At 37.6% G+C, this 26,463-nt stretch overlaps 1 protein-coding gene across 1 annotated transcript in view; it reads right to left on the bottom strand.

The window, feature by feature from the left end:
- ITGA2 (integrin subunit alpha 2) overlaps nucleotides 1-26,463 on the bottom strand; it is an 83,159-nt gene that overhangs the window by 26,215 nt on the left and 30,481 nt on the right. Inside the window, exons 3-14 of the mRNA XM_077816834.1 lie at nucleotides 21,352-21,461; nucleotides 19,971-20,062; nucleotides 14,445-14,559; nucleotides 13,930-14,057; nucleotides 10,668-10,816; nucleotides 9,355-9,505; nucleotides 8,473-8,638; nucleotides 8,032-8,105; nucleotides 6,158-6,296; nucleotides 3,939-4,084; nucleotides 2,972-3,115; nucleotides 842-1,045 (exon numbers count right to left, since the gene is read on the bottom strand). Of these exons, the coding sequence (XP_077672960.1) occupies nucleotides 842-1,045; nucleotides 2,972-3,115; nucleotides 3,939-4,084; nucleotides 6,158-6,296; nucleotides 8,032-8,105; nucleotides 8,473-8,638; nucleotides 9,355-9,505; nucleotides 10,668-10,816; nucleotides 13,930-14,057; nucleotides 14,445-14,559; nucleotides 19,971-20,062; nucleotides 21,352-21,461 (1,618 nt within the window). The remainder of the gene's footprint in view (nucleotides 1-841; nucleotides 1,046-2,971; nucleotides 3,116-3,938; nucleotides 4,085-6,157; nucleotides 6,297-8,031; nucleotides 8,106-8,472; nucleotides 8,639-9,354; nucleotides 9,506-10,667; nucleotides 10,817-13,929; nucleotides 14,058-14,444; nucleotides 14,560-19,970; nucleotides 20,063-21,351; nucleotides 21,462-26,463) is intronic.

Below are 26,463 nucleotides of genomic sequence, written 5' to 3'. Positions count from 1 at the left end.
GATTACTGACAAACAGCAGCATAAGCATTTGATTTTCACAGTTATTCTATTAGGATGCAACATATTTGTTTAGACAAAAAAAACTCTTTTGTAGATGGTCTCTCTATTATTTGTAAGGGTTCCTTTTTTCTGAGACAGCAAATAATTTTTTTTTTTTTTAAATCTTGGAAGTAAATTGACCAAGCAGACAGATTGCTGCATGCCAACTAGTCATTATTGAAAAGCTTTATTTCCATCTCACATGAAGCAATTCTCAAGGATTGGAAAATTTAACAAATCTTCTAACAAACCCTTTTTGCATCAGGAGAATTCTCATGAGAGAAACATGTTACAATATTATTATTTCAATCTATGGGATTTGGGTATCTAATTCCCCTTTGAATGTCTCCTCCTTAAATACTATACTTTTAAAGCCTGTACATTTGGAATTAACCCAGTATTTTCTGGTGTGCACCAAGCCGGTAAGGCTAAAATAATGGGCTGCCTAAAACCTTTTCTGGAAATGAGTCAACTTGGTGTACAGGAGTAAAAATGTAAATATAGATACAGCGGGCTAGGCTTCCTCCCAACAAATGTTCATGTCACCTATCTCAGTACCCCTAGCTATCAGCTGCACAAGTGTTATCCTGGGAGTGTTTAGGGTTGGCATATGATGAAGGAAAAGGAAGTGATGCTGAAAACAGCCAATAAAAGCCTACAGAATATGACAGTATTTAAAGAGGATAGAATACCAGCTAACAAAAAACCCTCATTATATCAAATCCTTCATTTTGAACCTAGCTGAATTTTTGTATCTCATCACAAGCCTTTGAATGCAGTATTATGTAACAAAGTTATTTACCTGTGAATATTTGGTACGTATAGTCCTTAGATTGCCATTGTAAATGTAAACTGCTCCAGAGTTCTGATTTTCTAAGGGTGCACCTATTATCACATCATTAAAACCATCCAAATCAATATCTGAAAGGGTCGCCATAGCAGATCCAAACCGAGCATTTTCTAACCCTTGTGGACCTTCTAAGAGTTCTTGTTGATCCAAAATTCCCTTTTAAGAATACAAGAAAGAACAAAACTACTGTGTCAGTAGATTAAAGGAAAAAAAATACCTGCATTATTCTTTTCCAGTGTGCATTTCCTTGGACTTACCAGCATTGAACTGTATGTGCCATCATGTTACCTATTCACTTAGCTTTGTTAGATCCTCAGTCATAGCAAATGTTACAGCAGAAAAATTAACGCATGCAAAAAGAGGTATTAATTGCACATATAAATGCATTTCTGAGACTTTACAATCCTCAGTTTCCTCATCTGATTGTTCTAAATGTTCCACAATTTTTCAAATATCCATTGACGAATTTTTAATGGTGAGAGTAATTAACCATTGGAACAATTTACCAAGGGTCATGATGGATTCTCCATCACTGGCTATTTTTAAATCAAGATTGGATGTTTCTCTTGGATATGCTCTAGAAATTATTTTGGGGAAATTCTATGGCCCGTGTTATGCTGGAATGTCAGACTAGACGATCACAACACGGTCCTTCTGGCCTTGGAATCCATAAATGAATTGTCCAGCTTTGGATTCCAATTTTTACGCACAGAGAATGGAAATTCTTGTAACTGGACATAATTCTTTGAAACAGAAATGGAATTTCCTACTAGCTAATGCAAAACTCATTTGTGGAAACACTTGTATTCCTGACCTTCCTATTGCCAACTGAAGAAAAAAAAAGTGTTGAAAAAACTGTCTACGTGGTAATATTGCATTATTTATCTTAAAAAGCAACGTCAAAACAAAAATCTTTATGTTTGCTATTTATTCTCATTGTTTTGTACAGAAATATGCTAGCAATGCTAGTCAGTCAGTTTATCCAAAATGGCTAGCACTTAATTCCTGTAGCACAGGCAAATTACATAATTCCGTGCTATTTTAAAATCACTTTCACATCATTCTGAAAATAATAATATAAATAATTTTAAGTTAATCATTTAACAAAGACTAAAAATATTAATCAGTTTCTCAATTGGTTTCTATTTGCAAAAGTGAAAAATCCATCCACCAAATGTTTGGGGTTTTTTGTTTGCCTATTATCAAAGTGACCTATTGTATCAGCTCTCCTCAGTAGCACCTTCATCCTGTTTAACGGGCTGGGAGAAAATGCTATTGACAAAAGCAGAATTAGAACTTTGAGCAGGTTGAGTTCTTTTCTGCCGCTCCCAGTACTCTCACATTGGCTCAGTATATGTGAGTTCCCACTCCCCAGCACCTCCCATGTTATTGAAATGGCATTTGTTTCTCAGGCTCCCTACTACGGGCCAGCACCTGATTTAAAAAAAAAAAAATCAAATGCAGAAAAGTTTCAGAGCAGATAGAGATTGATTCCTTCACCTAGTAATACAGGAAACAGCTTTGCAATCCTTAATTGCTACTCAAAGACTTTGATGTAAGGGATGCTGACTATGGCCCAAAAGTATCAAATGCACTAGTTTTATATCAGTAGTTCTAACTAGAACTGATAGAATAGTAACACACCCCACCCTTCTCGGTTTTTTCTGTGATGCCTGGAGCCATATTGAATGTCCACCATGAATATTCAGGTATCCACCATTCAGTCATAAGACTGTCCACAAACACCAAGCATTTCAGGAATTTTATGACAAACACATATTCATCTGAAAATATCTACCAGATATTTGTTAATCTCCTGTTTTAAAAACTTCAGTCAATCAGGAGGCAGAAACAATATGATGTAGCTTAGGTGACAAATTGGACAACAATGTAGTCTGCTTCTTTTCAGCAGTACTTCTGTCCCAGGAAACCACAGCAAGAACTTGGTGCTAGAACTGAGAATATCATCATGGGTCTGTCATGAATGTGGATGTCAGATCTCAGTGCTAGCAACATGTCCAGAACATGAACCTAGGTCCTTAGCCCTCCTCCTCCTCCCCCGCCCCCCCCCCTTTTTTTTACCTTTGTGATGGAAAACATATAAACTCTTCCCTCTTCTTTCTTTAGCTCATTCATGAACATTGGTGCACCTACTAGCAGCACATCTGTAACTGAATCTCTGTTAACATCCACTGCACACACCACACTGCCAAAGTAGGAGCCAATCTGGAATTGATAACACAAGAGTAATTTATTTATGTCTCTAAAATTACACTGTTTTTGCACCTCATCCTGCAAACACTTGCATGTGTGTGTGTGCGAACAGTTCAACTGAATTAAATGGGACTGCTCACAAGAAAAGCTACTTGTGTAACTTTCCTACATGTTAGAAGATTCAGCCACTTACTGAGTATCCATTATTACTTTACCCACCTTATTTCTCTTCATTATTTTTTTGGACAGCATCATACTGTTGCTGCTATGGCACTAACAGTGTAATAAGACTATAAATGGAGAAGAGAGTGCTGTGCAATGTATTTCTTTTTTATGTTAAAATATGCACATGAAATAGCCCAACCTGTGATTTACTTTTATATTTACCTGCTTTCATAACATAAAAATTCAAACTTTCAGCATCATGACAAGGCTTTCACAGTGGAGAAAAAGGAATATCGTGAACTTGCAAATCAGTCTTGCGGTACCATCTCTCCTCCAGAAGACCTCTCATGAAGAGAAGATGGATGTCCATGGCGTCTCCCACAACTAGAGGTATTTACATAGAGGGCCAGATAATGTTTTTCCCATACCTAATTGCCATGATTCTATAAGAGACTGTGTGAAAGTCACAGAAAATCTCAAATTCACTGCTAGCGTGTAGCTACAGGGGAACGGACAGATATGCTGCTAAACGTTTTGCAAGACAAAATTAATTTCAAAGAGACATTACATACATTACCGCTGCCAATCATGAATAACCAGTTTCAGTGCTGCATCAGTAAAAATAGACATCTACAAATTTTTTGTCCATGAACAAAATGATCGTACTTGCCTGATCCCCTCTCTGGGACTGAACAACTGTGACTCTGCCATGGCTGTCGATGTCATAAACCACAACTCTGCCAGTGTAGTTTGATCTTGGTGCACCAGCAACAAAATAGACAGTGTTCTGGGTTGAGATAACAGCAACAGAATAACCTAGAAAAGAAGTCAACATGACAATTGTGAGATATTATCTAGCGAAGTAGGCAGAGTTAGGGGTTGCCTACTAAGGTTATAAGCTAGGGCATGAATTTAAAGCTCAATAGCTATTCTGAACAAGCCCTCTGTGCAAACATTCTCATTCTTCACTCCCAAAGTGGATTAAGTTAAAATGCAGAAAGGCCCTCTGTGTAAAATAAGGCCAGGTTTACACTACAGACTTACATCGATATCACTATGTTGCTCAGGGATGTGAAAAATCCACAGCCTTGAGCAACGCAGTTATACTGTGCTAGCCCTCGGGGTAGACAGTACTGTGGTGACAGAAGGACTTCTCCTGTTGACATAGCTATTGTGTCTAGTGGAGGTGGATTAACTATGCTGATGGGAGAACCTCTGTCGTCGGCATAGTACCGTCTTCACTGAAGCACTACAGAGGCACAGCTGCACTGCAGCATTTTAAGTGTAGACCTTCCCTAAGAGTGTCTATATGTGGAGCTAGTGCAGAATAGCTATTCTGGACTATTTCCCTGTGTACACAAGTCCTTAGTTACCCACTAGAAAAACAGAAGATATGACGTGGTGTCCTAGCTGCAGAACATTGTACAGCCAGGTCAGAGATTCAAGTTTGGAAGCTACGTTGTCACTCATCACCTAGCTCACTTACACTTGCATTTATTTGTTAAGGAGATATGGTTTTCAGGGGAGGAGAGTGAAATGCAACTCCTCGTGACCGATTTGTAGGGCAACACTGGCTTATAGAGCACGAAACAGACAACAAAAATGTCAGCTGCATGCAAATGAGAGTTAGGGGGAAAAAAGGTGGAAATGGCCCTGAAATGAAGGAGGTAGAAGAAACTAGGGGCCACCATCACAGCCATTCTTCAAATTGGGCCATGTTTGTGAAAGAAACCCACTGGATGATGATGGGCTCAATGCATTCTCCCACAAGACACAAAACCACTAATCCCAGTTAATGAACACACTACAGTGCTTGACTGTACATGGTAGGACATGTTAACAGTCCATCAATCATAGATTTCAGATTGATTGACTTTTTCTAAAAATTGCTAATCCTCTCCACCACTATTATAACAAACTGCTCTGCAGGAAATATCTTAATACTGGGAAACATTTTTAGTACGTATTATCTCTGTAAACCAGTTTTACTACATATTTTGTATTACTACAAAAACATTTTGCTGTAAGGTTTAGGCTTACACTGAAGAGCAATTTAACAGTAAAACTTGGAGAAGTTTTGCCAGGCAAATATAAACTTTTATTCTACGAAGAGTCATTTTGGTGTTTAATGGCACTGATAAAGTGTCAAGGGATCAACCAGAGATTGCCGTACAGAAATCCCTCATTAGGATGGAAAAACAAGTCTATCAAAAATGAATGGTGAAAGCCTAAACAAAAACGGTGGCTTCCTGTATATTACAAGATATCTAACTCTCCTGGCTCTTAGTGTTCCAAAGTACATATTGCATCAGTGTGGGGATATAGCAGGTCACCAAGCTGTAAAGTTTGCTGGTTTTGGCTGAGAACAGGAATGTTTGTCAGAAAACTAATAGCAGATATAAATAAAATGTCTATTAAACTGCAGTGATGTTACTAAGGACATAAATCAAACTGGAAAAGGCCACTGAAGGAATAAGCATGGATGAGTCGCTGACAACTAAATAAGCTTCTGACTTAACATCAAATAGGGAATATATAGGCAAACAAAAATCAGGGATATAAAAAGACCCCCTGATTATAAATTAAGTAGCCTTTTTCAATCCCTGTCATTTCTTACATTCTTGTAATGTATGTGTCCCAAGAATTTTTCATCTTATGTCTTTAATATTTCAGTTAACATTCAGAGTTTTAAAAATAACTAAAACAATAAATGTTTCATTCAGTTTCAGTGAATCAATTGACCAGTAAATGAAATCCATTTATGTACAGAATTTCCCTTTCCTCTCAAATCAGTACTTAAACAGGAGACTGCAAGAAAGTAATTTGCCATTTTTGCCTGTCTTTGATTAACTTTAGATATACTACATAATAAATGTTACCGCCCCTTACCTAAATAAGAGCTATGGTTTCTGTCTTGTAGAATTTTTTCAAATGCTTGATTAGGGAACGTAGTCACGTAGTTTGAGGTCTCCTGGACTACAGTCCCACTCCAGTCATAAGCCCCAACAGCACCCAACATCAGAACATCCTTTAAACAATGCAATCAGAATTTTAGAGCTACCTACTCTTCCATAAGTACAAGGGCAGCAGAAGTTCAGTATATGTATGGTGTAATCCATTTACATTAATTATGTTTAGATACTCTGAACCCTCAGAGATGAGTAAAATGACATAGTAATAACCTCCCTGTAACCCCAATCCTGACTCCTCTATACACAATAGCTTAAATAACTGGAAATAACAGTGGAGACAGAAAAACATTTACAAAAATTTTGCCCTTGCAGATGGACCCCCCTTCTTCCTAAAGGTCTTTTAAAATGTAATACCCAATTAAGATCGCTTATATATAAACAGTTTATATATGGTAATTACTTGCAAAAAACCCCATCAGTTGGACTACAGTAGAACCACAGAGTTACGAACACCCGAGCAATGGACGTTGTTTGTAACTCTGAAATGTTCTCTAACTCTGAGCAAAATGTTATGGTTATTCCTTCAAAAGTTTACAACTGAACATTGACTTTATACAGCTTTGAAACTTTACTATGCAGAAGAAAAATGCTTCCCCCCCCCCCCCTTTTAGTAGTTTACATTTAACACAGTACCGGACTGTATTTGCTTTTTTAAAAAATCTCTGCTGCTGCCTGATTGCATACTTCCAGTTCCAAATGAGCTGTGTGGTTGACTGGTTAGTTCATAACTCTGGTGTGTGTAACTCCGAGGCCCTACTGTATTCAAATTCTTAAAGTTACTCATGTGCTTAAGAACCCTGTTGAACTGATGGCTTAAAGAGGAAACTGGGAATAGAAAATATTTGCACATATGCAACTTGCCTGACTAAGCAGAGGGAGACTGCTTAATTTTTGCTATATCCTGACTAACTGTCTCACAAGCTTAATGTTGCATTAATATTGAAGTTCTTTTTATTCATGTAAACTTCCCTAATTTTTTTGTTTTTAGGGAAGAAATTAAAAATAGATATATTTATTAGGTTTGAAGAGCTTGAAAACTGCTTGAACTGCAGCTGGACTTTGCATATTTAGACTAGGAATTCTTTATTTGGCTGAGGTATCCTTAAACATGTTTAATACGAAAAAATAGTTGAAAAATGTGTGTATGCCAAAAACATTCTTAACTTTGAAAATACTACACAAAAACTTTCTTCACACTTGAATTATTACTTACATCTCCATGAATGTCAACAAACAAGCCAGTTTTGAAATATTTAGTTTCAATTTTCTGAGTTATTCAAGCACAAGACATCAAATTAGAACAGGAGAATTGTTCATGCTTGGTGAACTCAGAAATGGCTGAACTGATTTTGACCAAACTTAAAATAATAACTATTAAAAAAAAATCCAACCCAATTTGCATAATTTGTTTGAGAAAATTATAAGCAGCTGAAAAAAATAAAAAATAAAAAGAGGACGGCTTAGAATAGAAGCCATTACTCAACATTAACGCTATAATAAAAAGTATTATTTCACTTTTCATCGTGGTATATTTTCTCTCTTTCTCCTTCCAACCAGGATGTAAATTAGTTTTGTGGTACTACAGATAAACTACCTCTGTTCCACTTTCCTGGTTTATATTAGAAGAAAATCTAAATGAAATTTGATCTGTATATTGCATTGTTGTTTATTATTCTTATTTTGTTAAATTTATACATGAACTTATGTATATGTAATTATATCTACATGCTTCATTTGAGACAGTTTTTATATCATACCAGCATTATACACTAAATGATTAAATATACGTACCTTTTTTTGTGAGTAGTAAGCACTGAAGCCCACTTGGGACATTTCCATTTGGAATGTATCACCTTGATCTGTACCTGGTGCAATAACCATTATTTTGAAAGTTATTCATGTATCATTAAGTCTGTTGAACATTATTGTTGCTACATATTGGGCCCTATCTTTCTGCCATTGAAGTCAGCTGAAGCATGACTGGAACAATTTGTCAAATAAATAATTTGCTCCCAAAAGTTCACCCAAAATATACACAACAGTTGTAGAGTATGGAAATATAATTGATAAAAAGGTAATAATGTTTATCAAGATTTTAATAATGACTGGGTCACATCAGCATTTATCATACATTCATGCAAAGACAGCCTGTAACCCCTTAATAGAAACAGGGAGTAGATCCTCAGCTGGTGTAAACTGTCAACACCTCCTCAGCCCCAATGGGTATATTACCTTCTATGCTAAATATGCGTTCTCCCAGTGTTCCTGCTTCTTCCAATAGTGCAGTCTCAGATGACACGTTAAAAAAATACTTTTCTGTTGGAAGACTCGCAATTCCTTTGATTTCTTTAATTAAATTTTTAGTATCAAGTTCATTTCTGATTAAATAACCCAAAACCTTGAAAAGAGAAAAAGAAACTTCAGTGTGGCTCCATTTCCCTCAGTATCACACACACAGAGATATTTTATACATGACAGGAAAATGAAATTAATGTGCACACTCCAGACAATGCCTGTAGTTTCCCCTGATCCTTCACACCCTTCCCATCATGGAGTCTACATCAGCCTCCTGACATCTGTGGGTAAGGTGAACTGATGGGAATGCATAAGAAAAATGCAACATTTCTGCCATTTATAATAAATATTAAGGTCTATAAACTGGATCTGAATTCCCCCACTTTGCAACTGGTGCAGTCATTTCCACCCAGGCTGAAGGAGCACACAGTGGGTGTGTAATGCTACAAAAGCAGAATGGTAGAATTTTCCAGTTCCTTCACACATGATAAATGACTATCCAAGATGTAGGACAGAAGAGGATCAAGCCCTGTATTCTGAATCCCTTTTATTGAAAAACATCAACTTTGAAATATTTTGTACATCATATACAACAGGAACGAAAAAAATTATGATGGAGGGTAGACTAATCCCACTATTTTCAGCTAACATAAATGGATGACAATAATAATTCTAATGAACTAAAGTCTGCTGATATTACAGTGGCTCCTAAAGATGAACTCCCTCCCCGTCCCAGTCTCGCTGATATGATGCATGAATACATACTGTTAATTAAATCAGTCCCACCAAAATTACAGCATTAATTATAGTATTACTTACAGCTATGCCAAATCTGGTTATTTTGTCCTCATTGCATTTAGTTATCACTTCTTGCAAACTTGAGCCATCGTGTGATTCACCGTCTGTCACAACGACCATTACTTTTGTAGCTGTGGGCCGTCCACCAGATTCAGTGGAAAAAGCATGACGTCTGTGATAAATAAAGCACTAGACTCATTACATGCATATTTTAATGAATGCTTCCATCATTGACTTAGAACAAAGTGCATCTGGAGTGTTTCTTTATTGGAACACATAGGCCCAGATTTTTAAACCTATTTAGGCACTGCTGTGCTACACCTGAGCTGTGCTATGCCTACCTGATTTTAGCTCTCATTTTTAAAAGGGATCTAGGTATTTAGGAGTCTAAATCCCTAAATTGACTGTTAATAGGATTTTGGTTCCTAAATGCCTAAATCACTTTTGAAAATCATATTTAGGCTCCTATATCAGTTAGGTGTGGCACAACACTGCCTCAATAGGTTTAAAAATCTTGGCCAAAGTCCTTCATTAATAATAGTTTAGCACTTATTGCACATTTTGCCTTCAAAGCACTGTTCAAACATCAAAACCGGAAAATGTTTTGGTCAAAGCAAAATTTTGGAAACATTTTATCTGAATAATCTTTAATCTGGGTTTCCTGTGCAAATTTATGTTCGATTAAAAAAAAAAGTCCAAAAAAGTTTTGACCAGCTCTACTCTCAATACTCTCGAGAGGCAAAATAAATAAATAAAATCAAGCATTAATTCCATTTTGCAGACACAGAGGGAAACGAAAACAAGGAAGATCCCTATAGATTTGGAACTCACTGTATTCAGAATCTGTCTCTAAACAAGTAGCCCAAGGTCACTGAGTCAGTTAGTGTTCGACCCCTATTAAAAGGGCAGTTCTATGCTGAAAAATGATTGTGTAAAAATAGTGCCTGCTTACTTAACAGATCGTTGCCTGTGAGTGTAATCAGAGTTACTTTACTGCCCAAAGTAAGTTTTTACTGCTGCTAAACACGACAAAGTCAAAAGTCCTATTGGAGAAAGGGTCTGATTCTGTGATAGTTTTCACACAATCAACCAAGATCTTATCCTGTAAACATTTAAACATGCAGTCACATTGAGTCAATGAGTAAAATTTGCCTGGTAAGTCATTTTGCATCTTTCTTAGAAACTCATCGTGCAAGGTAGCGAGAACCTTCAGAGAGGTTCTTTGATTCCCAGGGGCCCCAGAGGCAGTACTAACCTCTCACGAAGTGCTCAGCACCTTCCAGGATCAGATCTCTAGTTACAAAAGTAGCATAACAATTATTGGTGCACTTTACCTTGCATAGTCAATTGCTTTGAAAGTATTAGTCAAGTCTCCTCCTTTTTGAAAAGTCTGCGACATTGCTTTAACAACATCTTCTTTTGTTTTGTAGGTATTCAGGTTGAACACTATCCTTGGATCATTACCATACTGAATTAAACCCACCTAAACATCATCACACAAAAAAAATTAGATTGTCGTGCGTTCAAATCAATTACACAGAATTAAAATACCAAAATTATTTGTCAAACTGATGCACAGGATTAAAGTTCAAAATGATCTTGACAGACTGGAGATATGGTCTAAAATATGGTGAAATTCAATAGGGACAAATACAAAGTGCTGTACTTAGGAAGGAATAATCAATTTCACAGATACAAAATGGGAAATGACTGCCTATGAAGGAATTCTGAAGAAAAAGATCTGAGGGTTAGAGTGGACCACAAACTAAATGTGAGTCAACAATGTAATACTGTTGCAAAATAGCGAACATCATTCTGGGATGTATTAGCAAGAGTGTTGTAAAGCAAGACAGGAGAAGTAATTCTTGCACTCTACTTGGCACTGATAAGGCCTCAACTGGAGTAGTGTGTCCAAGTTCTGGGCACCACACTTTGGGAAAGTTGTGGACAAATGGGAGGCAGCCCACAGGAGAGCAACAACTACTAAAGGTCGAGAAAGCATGACCTACAAGGAAAGAATGAAAATTGGGCTTGTTTAGTCTGGAGAAGAGAAACTGAGACGCAACATGATAACAATCTTCAAATATGTAAAAGGTCATTATAAAGAGGAGGGTGATAAAATGTTCTTCTTAACCATTGGAGAGGACAAGAGAAATGGGTTTAAATTGCAGCAAGGGAGATTTAGGTTAGATGTTAGGAAAAATTTCACAACTGTGAGGGTAATTAAGCACCGGAACAAATTGCCTAGGGAGGTTATGGAATCTCCAGTCATTAAAGGTCTTAAAGATCATTTAAGAACAGGTTAGACAAAAAACGGTCAGGGATGGTCTACAGCTGTGGTTCTCAAACTTATTTGATCACACCCCCACTTCTTTGTGTCTGTAATTGTTTATGCCCTCCCATGCCACACAAGTGCAGAGACTGCCACCCACCTCTGAAGGTAGAGCAGAGAGCAGCAGCTGCTGGCCAGCCACCCAGCGCCTAAGGCAACTCTGCGCCAGCAGCAGTGGACAAGTAAGCGTGGCAATGTAAAAAGTGATATTATCAATATCACTTTTCACAGCAGACTTAGTGCCCCATTGCCACCCTTACTTCTGCGCTGCTGCTGAGGACTGAGGAGGGGGAGAGGGGAAGGAGAGTCCAAGCCTGGGTGGCAGGTTCTGGCTGTCCCCTTTATCCCTTCCCCCCACCTCCCGGATGTGCACGGCCCTTCTGCCTGAGCCCCAGCTACCAGGGGTTGACAGCTGGAGCTTTTTTTTTTTTTAAACCGGTGGGGGGGGGGGCATACAGCTCAACCTCCCTTGACACATTCCCATGCCTCCAAAGGGCATGCCCCATAGTTTGAGAACCACTGGTCTAGAGAATACTTAGTCCTGCCTCAGTGCAGGGAACCAGACTCAATGACCTATCAAAGTCCCTTCCAGTCCTACATTTCTATAATTCTGTATAGAAGGTGGTATATTTTTCCTTCAACACATACAACCCCATTTAATATTATTGCCCATGTTTGCAAAGTAAAACAATGTCACAAACTCTTACAGTAATTTACATCTTGTTTCTTTAATCTACCCTACTCAACAATAAATGAAGACATGATCTAATTGTTTGCACTAGACTTTTTTGCCTCCTAAAAGTTCCCTACATAGCTTCTACCACTGCATTTCTACTGGTGGGTGCTCTAGCATAGATACAGAATTGTCAGCAGTCAATATTTTTATCACTATCTCATCTAGACCTGCTCTATAGAAATTCCATAGGAAATTACTTCATAACATTGTACATTCCTTTTATTTATAGTATAAATTAATAGAGAAGTGTATTAAGACATACATTTAACATGGTGAAGAAGAAATGAAGACACTAAGTATCTGTTACATGGCTGAATAATTACTGCCAAGGTTTTTGAATTTTCTAAACTTGGAGTGATTGAGCCTGCAATCTTAATATTGTTTCAATACTAGTATTTTGCATTTAGTTTTCAGGTTTTAAGGAAAAAAATTGAGAGAAAAAAACCCCTGGGAATATTAGCTTGAGCAACCTTGAAAATGGATTTTAAAAGTTACTTGCTCCTATTAGACTCTTAAGTTCCATTCTACACAATTATGTGTTTTGTACAACTCAAACTTCAAGTGAAGTTCTTAGGTGTATAGCTGCTGGACCAAATTAGATACACCTCTATTTAAGTGCATACTTTAGTCTTCAGGAAAATTTCCACTGCTGGTCATAAAGTGATTTTGATGTAGTCAAGGTATCTCAAAACAAGAAAAATGCTAGCCCACATTGAGAGCTATGTTTCAGACACCAGCAATGTTTGCTAGAACACTGTCTAAAAGTAGGTGATTAGTTTTTTCAAAAAAACGGGGAAAAAAATCTTCCTCCTCAAATTTAAAAATATAATTTTTCTCAAAATCATCACTTTCAGAGAGAAACAAGCACGGAAAATTCTGCATCAATGTTGTAGATTTTGGAAAGCTATGATTGTATGAAAAGTGGGCTTAAAATGGAAAAGGTTTTACAACTTTAGCCATACTGAGAGTAATGAGGTACAAAACTCTGGGGGGAGAAAAGATGTGTTCTGCTCTCAATATATGCACAGAGCTCAAATTTTAATGATTGTTACACATTATCATTAAAATGGAGATTAGACCTTTAAGTATACTGGAAATAATCTAAAGGAGTACTTGTGGCACCTTAGAGACTAACCAATTTATTTGAGCATAAGCTTTTGAGAGTTTAGTTTCGTTAGTCTCTAAGGTGCCCCAAGTCCTCCTTTTCTTTTTGCGAATACAGACTAACACGGCTGCTACTCTGAAACCTGGAAATAATCTAGCTCTCTCGTGACACAAACTATGTACTGGAATAAATTAATCAAAATGGAATATTCCCTTTTGAAACATGAGTTAGCTTTATGATAAAAGCCCTGATCCTGAGAGATGCTGAACAACTGCAAATCCCAGTGACTTTGATGGGAGCTGTAGATATTCAGGATCTCTCAGGATCAAACCAGGGGTTAGCTTTACCTTAGCAAACTTAATTTCCTTTAATAAAATTCATTGCTACCTTCCTTCTGTTTCAAAATAATGTTTTTTGACTTACCTGAGTTTTTGTGGGGCCTATATCTAAGCCTTGGACAAATTTTGTCAAAAACGCACTCACTGCATTCCAGGGATAAATGCTGTTTGACTCATCACACACAACAACAACATCTATGAAGGAGGAACAGTCTAAAAGAGAAAAGATGACTGATAAAAGGACACTGAATACACAAAATTTACTTACAACTCATGAGCCAAATCCAGATGTCCATACCTAGTCCACATGTAAGCAAACTTCTGTTGATGTCACAGGAGGTTTGCCTGAATGAGAATGGAATAAAATCCCAGCCTGATACACAGATGTAAATGCACCAAAATCAGCGAAGTTACTACTGATTTTCACCAGTAAGTGAGATCAGAATCAAGCCCTGAGTGTGAACCTCAGGATTAGGCTCTTTTTAAACTGAATTTTTTAAAATTCAAAAGGTAATTACTTTTGGATTCCATTACATGACATCTCTCTTCATTTCAATGGATTTATTTATTACTGAATCTATTTTACATGCATTGCCTTACTTTGAAGAGCAGGTGAAAAGCTTCTTAAGATCTGGAAACTGGGACTGATTTCAGAACAGACTCCTGTTGCATAGTACTGACTTCCACACTGCTGGGCCCACAAGGGACCACAAGTCTTTAAAAAAATAAAACGAGGAAAATATAAAACAACATGTATCCTGTCATTTCACTCCTTTACATACCTTCATGAGAGTGTCACAATCAAATACAGCACAGGAGATCAGTGGAATAGCTCCCTCCCAGGAAGACACAATATTGACTGAGACTAACCACGAGGTGGCACTGTTACCATGAGTTGGTTCTTATGAGTACACACACACACACACACAGTAGCAGTTTGCCTTTGGTATTTGCTGCAGAATACTTATTACCTGGTAACTACACATGGTACTGCATGGCCAAAACGTTTTCTGTTAGCTCATGAGGTGTTTTGTGTGTGTCTCCACACCATGGATAAAAATAAAGTTTAAAAAATAATGGATTTACTAATTTGAGAATTCTTTGTTCCACAAGAAAATATATTTCAAAACTGTGGATAAGACATTTATAACTTTTGTCTGTACTAACTTCAGTCTTGATCGTAAGATGATTTTTGAAAAAATAAGTAGAGAAAGAAAGACATGTGAAGACTATATTTTTTTGAGAGACCCAAGGTAGGTGAGGTAATATCTTTTATAGGACAGAAGCTGATAGAGATATATAAAATCATGAGTGGTGTGGAGAAAGTGAATAAGGAAAAGTTATTTACTTGTTCCCATAATATAAGAACTAGGGGCCACCAACTGAAATTAATGGGCAGCAGGTTTAAAACAAATAAAAGGAAGTTCTTCTTCACAGCGCACAGCCAACCTGTGGAACTCCTTGCGTGAGGAGGTTGTGAAGGCTAGGACTATAACAGGGTTTAAAAGAGAACTAGATAGATTCATGGAGGTTAAGTCCATTAATGGCTATTAGCCAGGATGGGTAAGGAATGGTGTCCCTAGCCTCTGTTTGTCAGAGGGTAGAGATGGATGGCAGGAGAGAGAGATCACTTAACTTATGTTAACAGCCATACTAAGTCAGACCAAAGGTCCATCTAACCCAGTATCCTATCTTCTGACAGTGGCCAATGCCAGGTGCCCCAAAGGGAATGAACAGAACAGGTAATTATCAGCTGGTCCAATAAAAGATATTACCTCACCAACTTTGTCTCTCCAATATCCTGGGTCCATAACAACACTGCATAAGGCTATGTTTTTTGTCATTTAGGGTCTTAAAAGTTTTTTCTGTTCCTTCCATGCATGGCAAGAGTTTAAAAGTTGAAGCACCAATTTAAAAAAAAATTGATTTGAAAAACAAAACTGAATAAGTTATTAAATATATAAATGGGACTGTATGATGCACAAGAATGGGGTATTAAGCCTATCTTGGTCTGAATTTGACCAAACTGGAAAGAGAAGACCCATAAAGTTGCTTTTACATGAGAGTTGTTCAGTGGCCTATATGATACGAGCTGGTGTCAGTCAAGTTCTTCTGCACAGGCATCCACAATACAAGAACCAATTCAGCAATAGGGTCAAGAGTTGATTAACAAGAAAAACTGAACTCTCCTAGAGTTAGTCTTTTCCAGACAGGCTTAAGACACATTGGTGGAGGCACAAGGAAGCTTCCAATGCCACTGCTTATATTGTATCTATACTATTGTTGATCAGAATATAATACTTTCTAGTAAGACAGTACAGCACCTTTCAGAGCCCCACCTAAACACTTTTACAGAAATGTGAAGCAAGGAAGAGAAGGAATGTTCTACACTTCAACAGGTTCTCTCTTCCCCTTGTACTTTGTTAGCTCCTGTCAACAGTTTCCTACTTGCTCCCTCTCTTACACAGTGAATGGATTCAATTATTATTGACAGGCTACTTCAGTTATTTTGTGTTTTAACAAACTAAAAGTAAAAAACAGCATTATGTTAAGGTGCATGGCAGCTGGATTAATTGCACGTGCTGTATGATTTACAAATCTATACCTACAATGCTTTGCTGGAATATTTGGGACCAGTAGATTGCAATGCAAGACGCACTGAAATATAAAATTGTTTCTATTTTAAATATGACAGTGAGAACAAAATGAACCATTTGTGTAGGATAGATCAGGCTGGCTGCTGCTACTCTAGTATTCATTTTGTTCTAACAGATGAATCATAGGCAGGGGCAGGCTCAGAGTTTTTTACTAAGGCCAATGTAAACTAAAAAGAAAATAAGATATAGGCCTTGAAGCTCCAGTATGCTGGGATCTCCCTCTGTGCACCAGAACGGCAGAATGGGGGACAAAAGGGGCTTTTATGCTACCTTTCTGCCCACACCCCATGATCTTGGAGTCAGCCAGAGGATGGCCAAAACTCCTCTTACTCCCAGAACACCTTAAGAACGGCCATACTGGGTCAGATGAATGCTCCATCTAGCCCAGTGCCTGTCTTCAGACAGTGACCAATGCCAGGTGCCCCAGAGGGAATGAACAGAACAGGTAATCATCAAGTGATCCATCCCCTGTTGCCCATTCCCAGCTTCTGGCAAACAGAGGCTAGGGACACCATCCCTGCCCATCCCAGCTAATAGCCATTGATGGACCTATCATCCATGAACTTATCTAGTTCTTTTTTGAACCCTGTTATAGTCTTGGCCTTCACAACAGCCTCTGGTATGGAGTTCCACAGGTTGACTGTGCGTTTGTGAAAAAATACTTCCTTTTGTTTGTTTTAAACCTGCTGTCTATTAATTTCATTTGGTGATTCCGAGTTCTTGTGTTATGAGTAAGTAACACTTCCTCATTTACTTTCTCCACACGAGTTATGATTTTATAGACTTCTATCATATCCCCCCTTAGTCGTCTCTTTTCCAAGCTGAAAAGTCCCAGTCTTATTAATCTCTCCTCATACGGAAGTCGTTCCATACCTTCTACACCGGGTCTGGCGTTGAAACAAAGCAGTGGAAATGGGACATGTGTTGGCCAGGTCTAGCTCAAAATGTTTATTGAGGGCTACAGATACAACACACACATTTTTGCCACCCCAGAAACATTTTATTAATGTACAAAACAAATATATTCTAATTAAAAACTTATTTTTCCTTCCTGTTAAATAGTCTACTGTAATCATACTTGTGATATCCCGTCAGTGTTAGTGAATTCTACATGGATCAGGAAAGCCTTTGAACAGAAAGTGGCTCAGGCATATATGTACACGTGTGTCTGTGTATTTAGATAATTTAAATTATTCTACATTATATATACACATTTTTATATATTAAAGTTTGTAATGGCTAATAAATAATGTTGCCTCTCACATCTAAAAGGCAAAAGAATCATTCAGGTTTTGATCACAATTTTCTCACCCTAAAGAATCAGAGAACAGAGCTTTCAGTGCCAATTCACTAAGGTACTTAAGGAAATGCCTAATTTTTAAGCACAAGTAGTCCCATTGATTTCAGTGGAGTTACTCATATGTTTGACATTTGGTATGTTTTTAAGTACTTTGATGATTCAGAGCTTATATTGGCTAAAAGAGGCCAGTGATGATAAATTCTTGAACACTAATACAACAACATAAGGGGCAACAGAGAAAATATTAATTCTAAAACGATTCAAGTTAACTGGGACAGCCTGAATAACGAAGGTTACTTAACTGTAATCAGAGTTCTTCAACATGGCTTCAATATTCCCACCTATGGGTATTGCACCGCCTTGTGGTGCCTTACAGTAAAACGTCTGCTAGCAATGTCAGCTAGAGCACTCCTGCCCCACTGCCGTTCCCCACAGCATCAGGAGGCACTCCTTTATAGAGTCACCTATCAGCGCATCATGAGGGTGCAGTACCCATAAGCAGGAATATTCATAGCCACTTGAAGAAGAACTCATTCTTACTTTAAACTGGGAAGAAAGCATAGTGAAGTGTCTGCTTTATATTTATGGTTTTACTACATTAGGTACTGTACTGGTGTATGATATATAAATCTTAAACTGGAATATGCATGCATGCATCACAACAGCGAATCAATATGATCTATAAACACGTTGATCGTTCACCATTTCGTAAGCTCTACCATTGCTGTGGTGGATCTTTGAACATAACTGTTCACTGTATAGAAACAGGTTGTACATAATGTAAGCTATAAGAAATTGTTTTTGCAGCATTTGCAGAATACAAAGCTGGCATATGATAGCTGCATTTGGAGATAATGGAAAATGAAAGCTTTTAAAGGTACCTGAGGGTATAAGTTCATACTTCATTTATCAAAAACAGGGGAGATATTTCAGAAGGTGAGAAAAGTGGAATAGGATATACTTTTATATATGAATTTTCCATTCCAATGCAGTTTTAACTGCCAGCAGAGTTCGTTTACCAGCATTATTTTAAGCAAACATTTAATTCAGCTTTTTCTCTCTCAAGTGTTATTTTTTAAAGAATCCTTACATATTGGAGATTAGAAGTAAAGAGACAATGGAAACAATTTCAAACTGCTAACTCAAAACTGGCCTGAATATTTTAGAGAAAAATTCCCAAGCTGCTGAGTGCTTTAGGACAACAACATTTTTTTTTTTAAAAGGTGGCCCTGGGATGTTATGGGCTAATCCACACAAAGAAAGAGGCAGACAAAATTAAAAGAAAAATACTTAATTCTCATGGCAAGATTTGGAGCTTTAGCTCTACTACTTGATCTCAACTAGGATAGCCTTGATTCCTCTGTTGGGCTCCCTTGTGGCTGTTAGGAAGTAGCCCATGCTGAAGGTGGAGCAGAGCTGCTCCACATTAGGGGGAATTGTACGAGGCACTCTCACTCAAGTTCCTCAGCATGCAGCATGTGTGCTACTACATCCCTTTATGGGGTACAGCTGGTCTTCCTCCACAAGCTGGCTTGGTGAAAGCGAAGCCATGAGGACACACAAAGGGAGCAGACCTTGTATTCACAAAAGCAGATGCTCTACCTTGGGGAAAAAAACCTGATTTTTGTAAAAGGCACTGCTTGGCAAATTAGTAAAGAAAACCCTTCAGATTAATGCAACAAGCACCACCAAGATCGACTTATTGCAAAAGAAATCTAGTTTGCTGTTACTATAATCTACTCATATTTGAAATGACTTCTGTCAAAAGAGTACAATGAAGAAAAAAACTCAATGACTATAGCCTGGGCCATCTCCTCTTTCCTGTGCAACCTTAATTCTGCTCTCTGGGCCTGTGCATTATGATACAGTCTTTAATTTCATGATCATATTTTATTTATAGATAGATGAACAAACAGGACCCCCAGATGAATGCACAAAAGGAGCAATTCCTAACTTTCGAGTGCTTTACTTTTCCACTTACATAGCATTATTTTAATGTATGTTTTAAATGTAATATAAAATACATATTATTCCATGTTGTATAATGAAATATTTTCAGCTCAGATTTAATTTACAAATGTGGAACGTTCTAGCTGCTACATTTTCCACCAATGGTCAACAGTAGAAAGTAATTTTTTACTACTTACTGAGTATAGCTTTGACACTTACCAAAAATCCTCCAGTTTTTGAGCTTCTTATTAGTGTCAAGCCAAGGTTCATCTGTTCCTTTATCTCAGTAACATTTGGGATGTGTGTTAAAGCTAAAAATAAAGAGATTAAAGGAAAGCAAAAAAGCCCTAAATTCCTATCATATGTTCCTCAGTAACAGAATTCAAAGTTTAAGCTTAAGGAACAAGAGTTTGGAAGAGGAATTTTTCAAATCCCATAAAAGCTTCTGGGACAAAACAAAAGAAAGATAATTGGTGAGAGAAATTTGCTAGACATTAGCTGGCCTTGTCACATATCTAGATTAGCATTTATAATTACAGTGCCTGCTCTAGAGAGCTACAGGAAATAGGCAAAGACGCCAAACTCCTCAAGTGGCAGTTTAACTCTATAAAGTACAAATGTTTTTAGTAGGTTGAGTGACTACATTTATTGTTTGCACTACCTGAGATATCAGATCTCTCTCAACTGGATCAAGCTCAAATCTTAGATATTTCAGACAGAAAATATATAATGATGGGAATATTTGTGTGAGAAGAGAAATGCTTTATTCCATAGCACCATGAAATAGAAATTAAAACACAGATCTGAACCTATGATATTCTTAAACATCTCATCATTGACTTATGTTGCCCTATTTGCTACATCTAATTGTTGGCTCTCATTTTACACTTAGATTGTTAACTGTTCTGGGTAGGAACTGTCTTTTTATGTGTTTGGTAAGTGCTAGCAAAATGGAGAACCCCCGATCAGAACCCCCAAAGCACTGCCGCAACATAAATAATATATACTACCGCTTCTACAACTGCTACTAATTCTACAGTTAATACAGAGTGGATGTAAAAAAGTGTTAGAGAAAAAACAGCAGCAAGTAGCATGAAAGTTATATACTGAGCTGGCTCTAGAAGCTAAAGCTGTCCTGGCGGCATATGCAATAAATGAACTGGAGACCAGAGCAACCCTCTAAAAAGCTCTTCTTTTTACTAAGCCTAACAACAACAACAAAAAAAACACCAATACAACATTACATGGGGAGAAGCAACAACCACCATATGCCTACACATGCAGCTAATTTTAGTAGTAAAATAAAAATAAAAAGCTACGTTGGAAGGAGAAGAAAAAAAAATTATGGCCATCCCTATCTTCTTATTAATACTACTGTCCATATTTTTCAAATTCTTTCCAAGTCTTATCTCACACCAAAGAATGCTCGGCAACAAAGAAACTATTTAGAAAACATGGACAATATAGTGTCCTTTTTCACTTCATCAGGGTCAGTAGGTCTGTGCGAACTGCCTAATTCAAGTTTATCAAATAATCTGGCCTGGTATGGAAGTGAGGCAAAATGGACAATTGCATTAAGTCAGCATTAGTTACAACTTACTTTGTAAATTCAGTTTTTGACATGTCGTTTCAAGTGAATCAACAGGACATGTGTAGATATCTCCCATTCTGTTAGCCGGATACCCACTCCATGGTGAGCCAACAAGCAGCCTAAAAAAACAAGGGGAAACTGATTCTTTCCTTATACTCTGATGAAGAGCAGTATATTTATTTAAAGATAAACTGAAAACAAATGTGAAAGTCTGAGGTCCCCTAGATAAGTTAGAGAAGAGCTCACAAGATTTAGCACGTAAAAACAAAAAACAAAAGAAAAAAATTCCCTTTCCAAGGGTATCAAAATTGTGCTTTGCTCAGCTGTGACTTCCCATTGCGCACCGCAAAAAGACAATGCAAGTATCATATCAGAGAACACTGATGGAGAATGGGGTTAGTGTATGGGAACGAGAGAGAGTCAAATATTCAGAGGATGTTTTAATCCATTATGTGGTTATTAGTATTACATTATTATAAAACCATAGAACTGGAAGGGGACCTAAAGGGTCATCTAATCCAGCCTCCTGCACTCATGGCAGGACTAAGTATTGTCTAGACCATTCCTGACAGGTGTTCGTCTAACCTGCTCTTAAAAATCTTCAATGATGGAGACTCCACAACCTCCCTAGGCAATTTATTCCAGTGCTTAACAACCCTGACAGTTACGAAGTTTTTCCTAATGTCCAACCTAAACCTCCCTTGCTGCAATTTAAGCCCATTGCTTCTTGTCCTATCCACAGAGGTTAAGAAAAACAATTTTTCTTCCTCCTCCTTGAAACAACCTTTTACAAATTTGAAAACTGTTATCATGTCCCCTCTCAGTCTTCTCTTTTCCAGACTAAACAAACCCAGTTTTTTCAATCTTTTTCAATCCCTCAGAGGTCATGTTTTCTGGACCTTTAATCGTTTTTGTTACTCTTCTCTAGACTCTCTCCAATTTGTCCACATCCTTCCTGAAATGTAGTGCCCAGAACTGGACACAATACTCCAGATGAGGCCAAATCAGTGCGGAGTAGAGCGGAAGAATACTCTCTCATGTCATACTTACAACACTCCTGTTAACACATCCCAGAATGATGTTCATTTTTTTTTTTTTTTTTTTTTTTGCAGTAGTGTTACACTGTTGACTCAAATTTAGCTTGCAGTCCACTATTACATCCAGATCCCTTTCCGCAGTACCCCTTCCTAGGCAGTGATTTCCCATTTTGTAAGTGTGCAACTGATTGTTCCTACCTAAATGGAATATTTTGCATTTGTTCTTACTGAATTTCATCCTATTTACTTCAGACCATTTCTCCAGATCATTTTGAATTTTAATCATATCCTCCAAAGCTCTCGAAACCCCTCCCAGCTTGGTATCAGCTGCAAACTTTATAAGTGTACTCTGTAAGCCATTATCTAAATCATCGTTATATCACAAAATCAAAAGAAACATAGGAAAGATATCAATAATCACAAATATATAAACAGTAATTAACTTCTAACAAATATAGCTAGACAACTAGTGAATTGGGAAATTATGATCTGCAGTTTCCTGACAGTAAACCCGCCCCCAAAGAGAGGTCAGGTAAAAAGTTCACTGATTTCTTTTAACTGATCCTTTTAACTGATAGGAGATATTATACTCGACGTCTACACAGTGACAGCACATTGCCCAAGTCTGAACTTGAACTCTGCTACTACGCCTTGAAAACACTGAGTCAGAAAGGAAATACTGTAGGTTATGATAACAGACTATTGTGTCGTGTCTGTTTCACTCTGGACAAGAATTTTACGATGCACAACCTCTAGTTAAGTTGCCAAAAGTCTTATAGTGATTCACTCTCCCCTAATTCTACACTCCTAGCAACTGCCACACACTCCCTTTGCAGTGTTCACACATTCTGAGCACCTTCCATCTGGGGAATGCAGAACAGTTTTTAAACATTAGCCAATTAATACTGATACCTGGGGACACTGGCTATAAATACAGACATTTCAACTTTCACTTACCATGGAAAGGCAGCAGCGATGTAACAGTAATTTAGAACAGGAAGTGAAGGAGAATTTCATATACCATAGAAAATGCAGGAGAAATATGGATAAGCAGAACTATTTTCATGGGCATGAACAGTGATGTCTCAAACATGGGATGGTGAAACCGCTTAATTGATTAGAAAAGGAAAGACCTCTTGCTTTTATACTCTAATATCCATCTATGACCCTCTGATTATAGAATATTTATCAGTCAGTAAATCAGTGTTTATATGAAAGGATAATAAAAAACCAAAGATACGACAAGGAAAGGGTCCCTTTTGAGAAAGTTTTACAGAGTTTAATAGAAAATGAGAACCTTTCAATAGGGTTGGAGTTAGTAGAATTCCAAAGAGAAATGTATCCCACACCTCCCATAGAATTCTATAGGATAGTTAAAACAAAGAAAACACAAAAATCATAGCAATGATATTTTCTATTATGTATTTTCAAAGCAATTTCTATATAAAACTTTACTACATTTCCATAGGACCCACATGACTTAATTGCTATTCAATACTATAGGAATTTGGTAAAATGGGTTTGATAAAAATATTACATTTCTTAACACACAAGGGATGTTCCAGGTATATTCAGACAAAATATTTCCACACACACCTTAGAGTATATTTAATTTCAACTAAACACAACAGTATGAAGAGTGACCGTATTTCACTTTAGCAGCACAAGCCAGTCAGCAAAAACATAACAAAACTTCAGAATGTATCTAACCTTTTTCCTGTGTAGGAGTATTTTAAAAATAAATGTCTGCATCTCAATTATCTTGCTGAAAACAGTGATTATGCAACAAAAGAAACAGAGCGAATTTACCCACCCAAAAAATCTGAAATACTTTGTTTTGTAAACAAACAGGATTTTATGTCCTTCCAGCAATTCCAAACCTATCATATGGTGTTATAAATATCTCTTTATAAAATGTGATAATGCCAGACTCTCTGTATAGTCCAGATAGGTGGATATTGGATTACTGACAAAGTCCTGTTGAACCATGAAGAAAAATCAGCTTTGTGACTCCAGTACAAAACCAATAACCAGGCTGTTCAATAAAGCCTGTAACTGGGATGTTCACTGGCTTCCTCTGAGCAAGTTACTATGCTTTTGTCATTCTCTACTACCCACTAAGTACATGCAGAGATGGAAGGGTTTTGTGTGTGCTTGAATGCATGCAGAACATTGTGCAATTATTCTATATTTTGTTTAAGGCAAACCAGAAGATAATAAACTAAAATGCAATTTAATTTAATTCAGATCCAATCCTGTTCCCATTGTAATCAATGATAAAATTCCTGCTAGAGGCAAGACTGGACCCAAAAACCTGTATCTTCACAAAAGGGGGACTGAAGTTATGAAATAATTGTTGTTTTGTACTTGAAGAAAACCTAAAATACAAGGAAGTTCTAATATACATCAATTACATTTCACTCTGTCCCTCTTGTGTGTTTGAGGGTCAGTTTCCACTTTGTGTGTGTCTCTCTACAGCGAAAATAAGAGAAAAATATTTACAAATAGAAAAATGTCATTGTAAAACCAAACCAAACAAAAATTGATTGCGAAACTTAGGGGCACGAGTAGTATCTGAAACTAAACTGATGTTTTGGAACTGATTAGGTTTCAAGTTGATGCTCATTTAAATATTTTAAAACACCACTCTGCATATAATCTGTAAATGTTTCATTCTCTATAAATATGTATATTATGCATAACTATTTGTAAGCTTTTTCTAAGTTTCTCAAAATACATTTAAGCATCCACAAGAGAAACTACTTATTAAAACAAGAAGGCCTTCCTTAGTAGATTTTGGAAATACCCCATATATTACTCTATGTTTGTCACATACTTATCATAATTAAATGTCTGGACTGTGTTGGAGTCATCCTGTAATGATGGGTTATGTTTAAGTCAGATATTTGCAGTATATTTTATTCACATAGAAACTAACTGAAAATACGAAACAAGCAAAAGAAAACAATTATGTAAAGATTTCACCACTCAGATAGATGAACTGCAGTCATTTTAATGCCTACATTTAGATTAACAAAGTCAGTGTCTCCTTATCTGTGGGTTGCCAGCAATTCCCTGGGGTGGGAGGGTTACTATCCTGCGCCCGTTCCCCGTCTCTGTTCTTCCACAAAAGTTAATTTGCATAATTATTTGCTCCTTAGGGTACATCTACACAGCCAGCATCAGCTCATGGCAGTGAGCCTCTGAGCCCAGGTTGACAGACTCAGGCTCATGCTACCGCTCTAAAATTAGAAGTGTAGACAGTGCTTTTCAGTTTCAAGTCAGGCTGGACCTTGGGCTCTGAAATCTAGGGAGGCCGCCCCCATCCCTAAGCTTCAAAGCTTGAGCTACAACATCATCTACACAGATATTTTTAGTGCTTTAGAGTGAGCCCCATGAGCCTGAGCCTGCCGACCTGGCTTTGGAGGCTCACTGTTGTGGACTGTGTGGATGTACCCTTGGCATACATCTATACTCCAGTTAGACACCTGCAGCTGGCCAGTGCCAGGGTACTACCCAGACAAAATCCCAATACAGCCCTCCTCATGGCCTCACCACTTACCATCTCGGAGGTTCTCTCCCATACTGGGAAGAATCTGAGGGAGGGAGAGTCAGAACTGCATATAAAAATAATGCTATCACAGCCTTTCTGGAATACAGAACAATAACCACTTCTGGTTGGGGGTTTTTTTCCTGCTCCCACAGCCAGTCTGCAGGAGCCAAACCCTCAAGGACAGGGCCTTTATCAATGACTGTCTAATCTGAGGGAGAGTGGGGGGACCCAGAAACTAGGGATGAAGTGTTCCGAGACCTCATTGCCGACACCCTCCTCCCACCCCCCTAATAACTGAAAACAGAGAGGTGGAGGTTGTTTCAGAGGTCAAAGAAGGGGAAAGAAGTGGAGCTCTCCAAAGAAATAGGAGAAGTGGACAAAGACACTGTAACAGTGCCCGGAGACTACACTGCTGTGGCAAAAGACACAGCTGAGAAAGACAGGGAGATGCAGAGGTAACTCCTGGAGACAATACAGGGCCAGAATGCTCTGCTGCAGTGCATGCTGCTGTTAGGGCACCAGGCAATGCTG

This window comes from Eretmochelys imbricata, chromosome 5 (genome assembly GCF_965152235.1).
Source record: "Eretmochelys imbricata isolate rEreImb1 chromosome 5, rEreImb1.hap1, whole genome shotgun sequence".
Taxonomy (NCBI): domain Eukaryota; kingdom Metazoa; phylum Chordata; order Testudines; family Cheloniidae; genus Eretmochelys; species Eretmochelys imbricata.
This window is presented reverse-complemented; position numbering and strand designations above follow the sequence as displayed.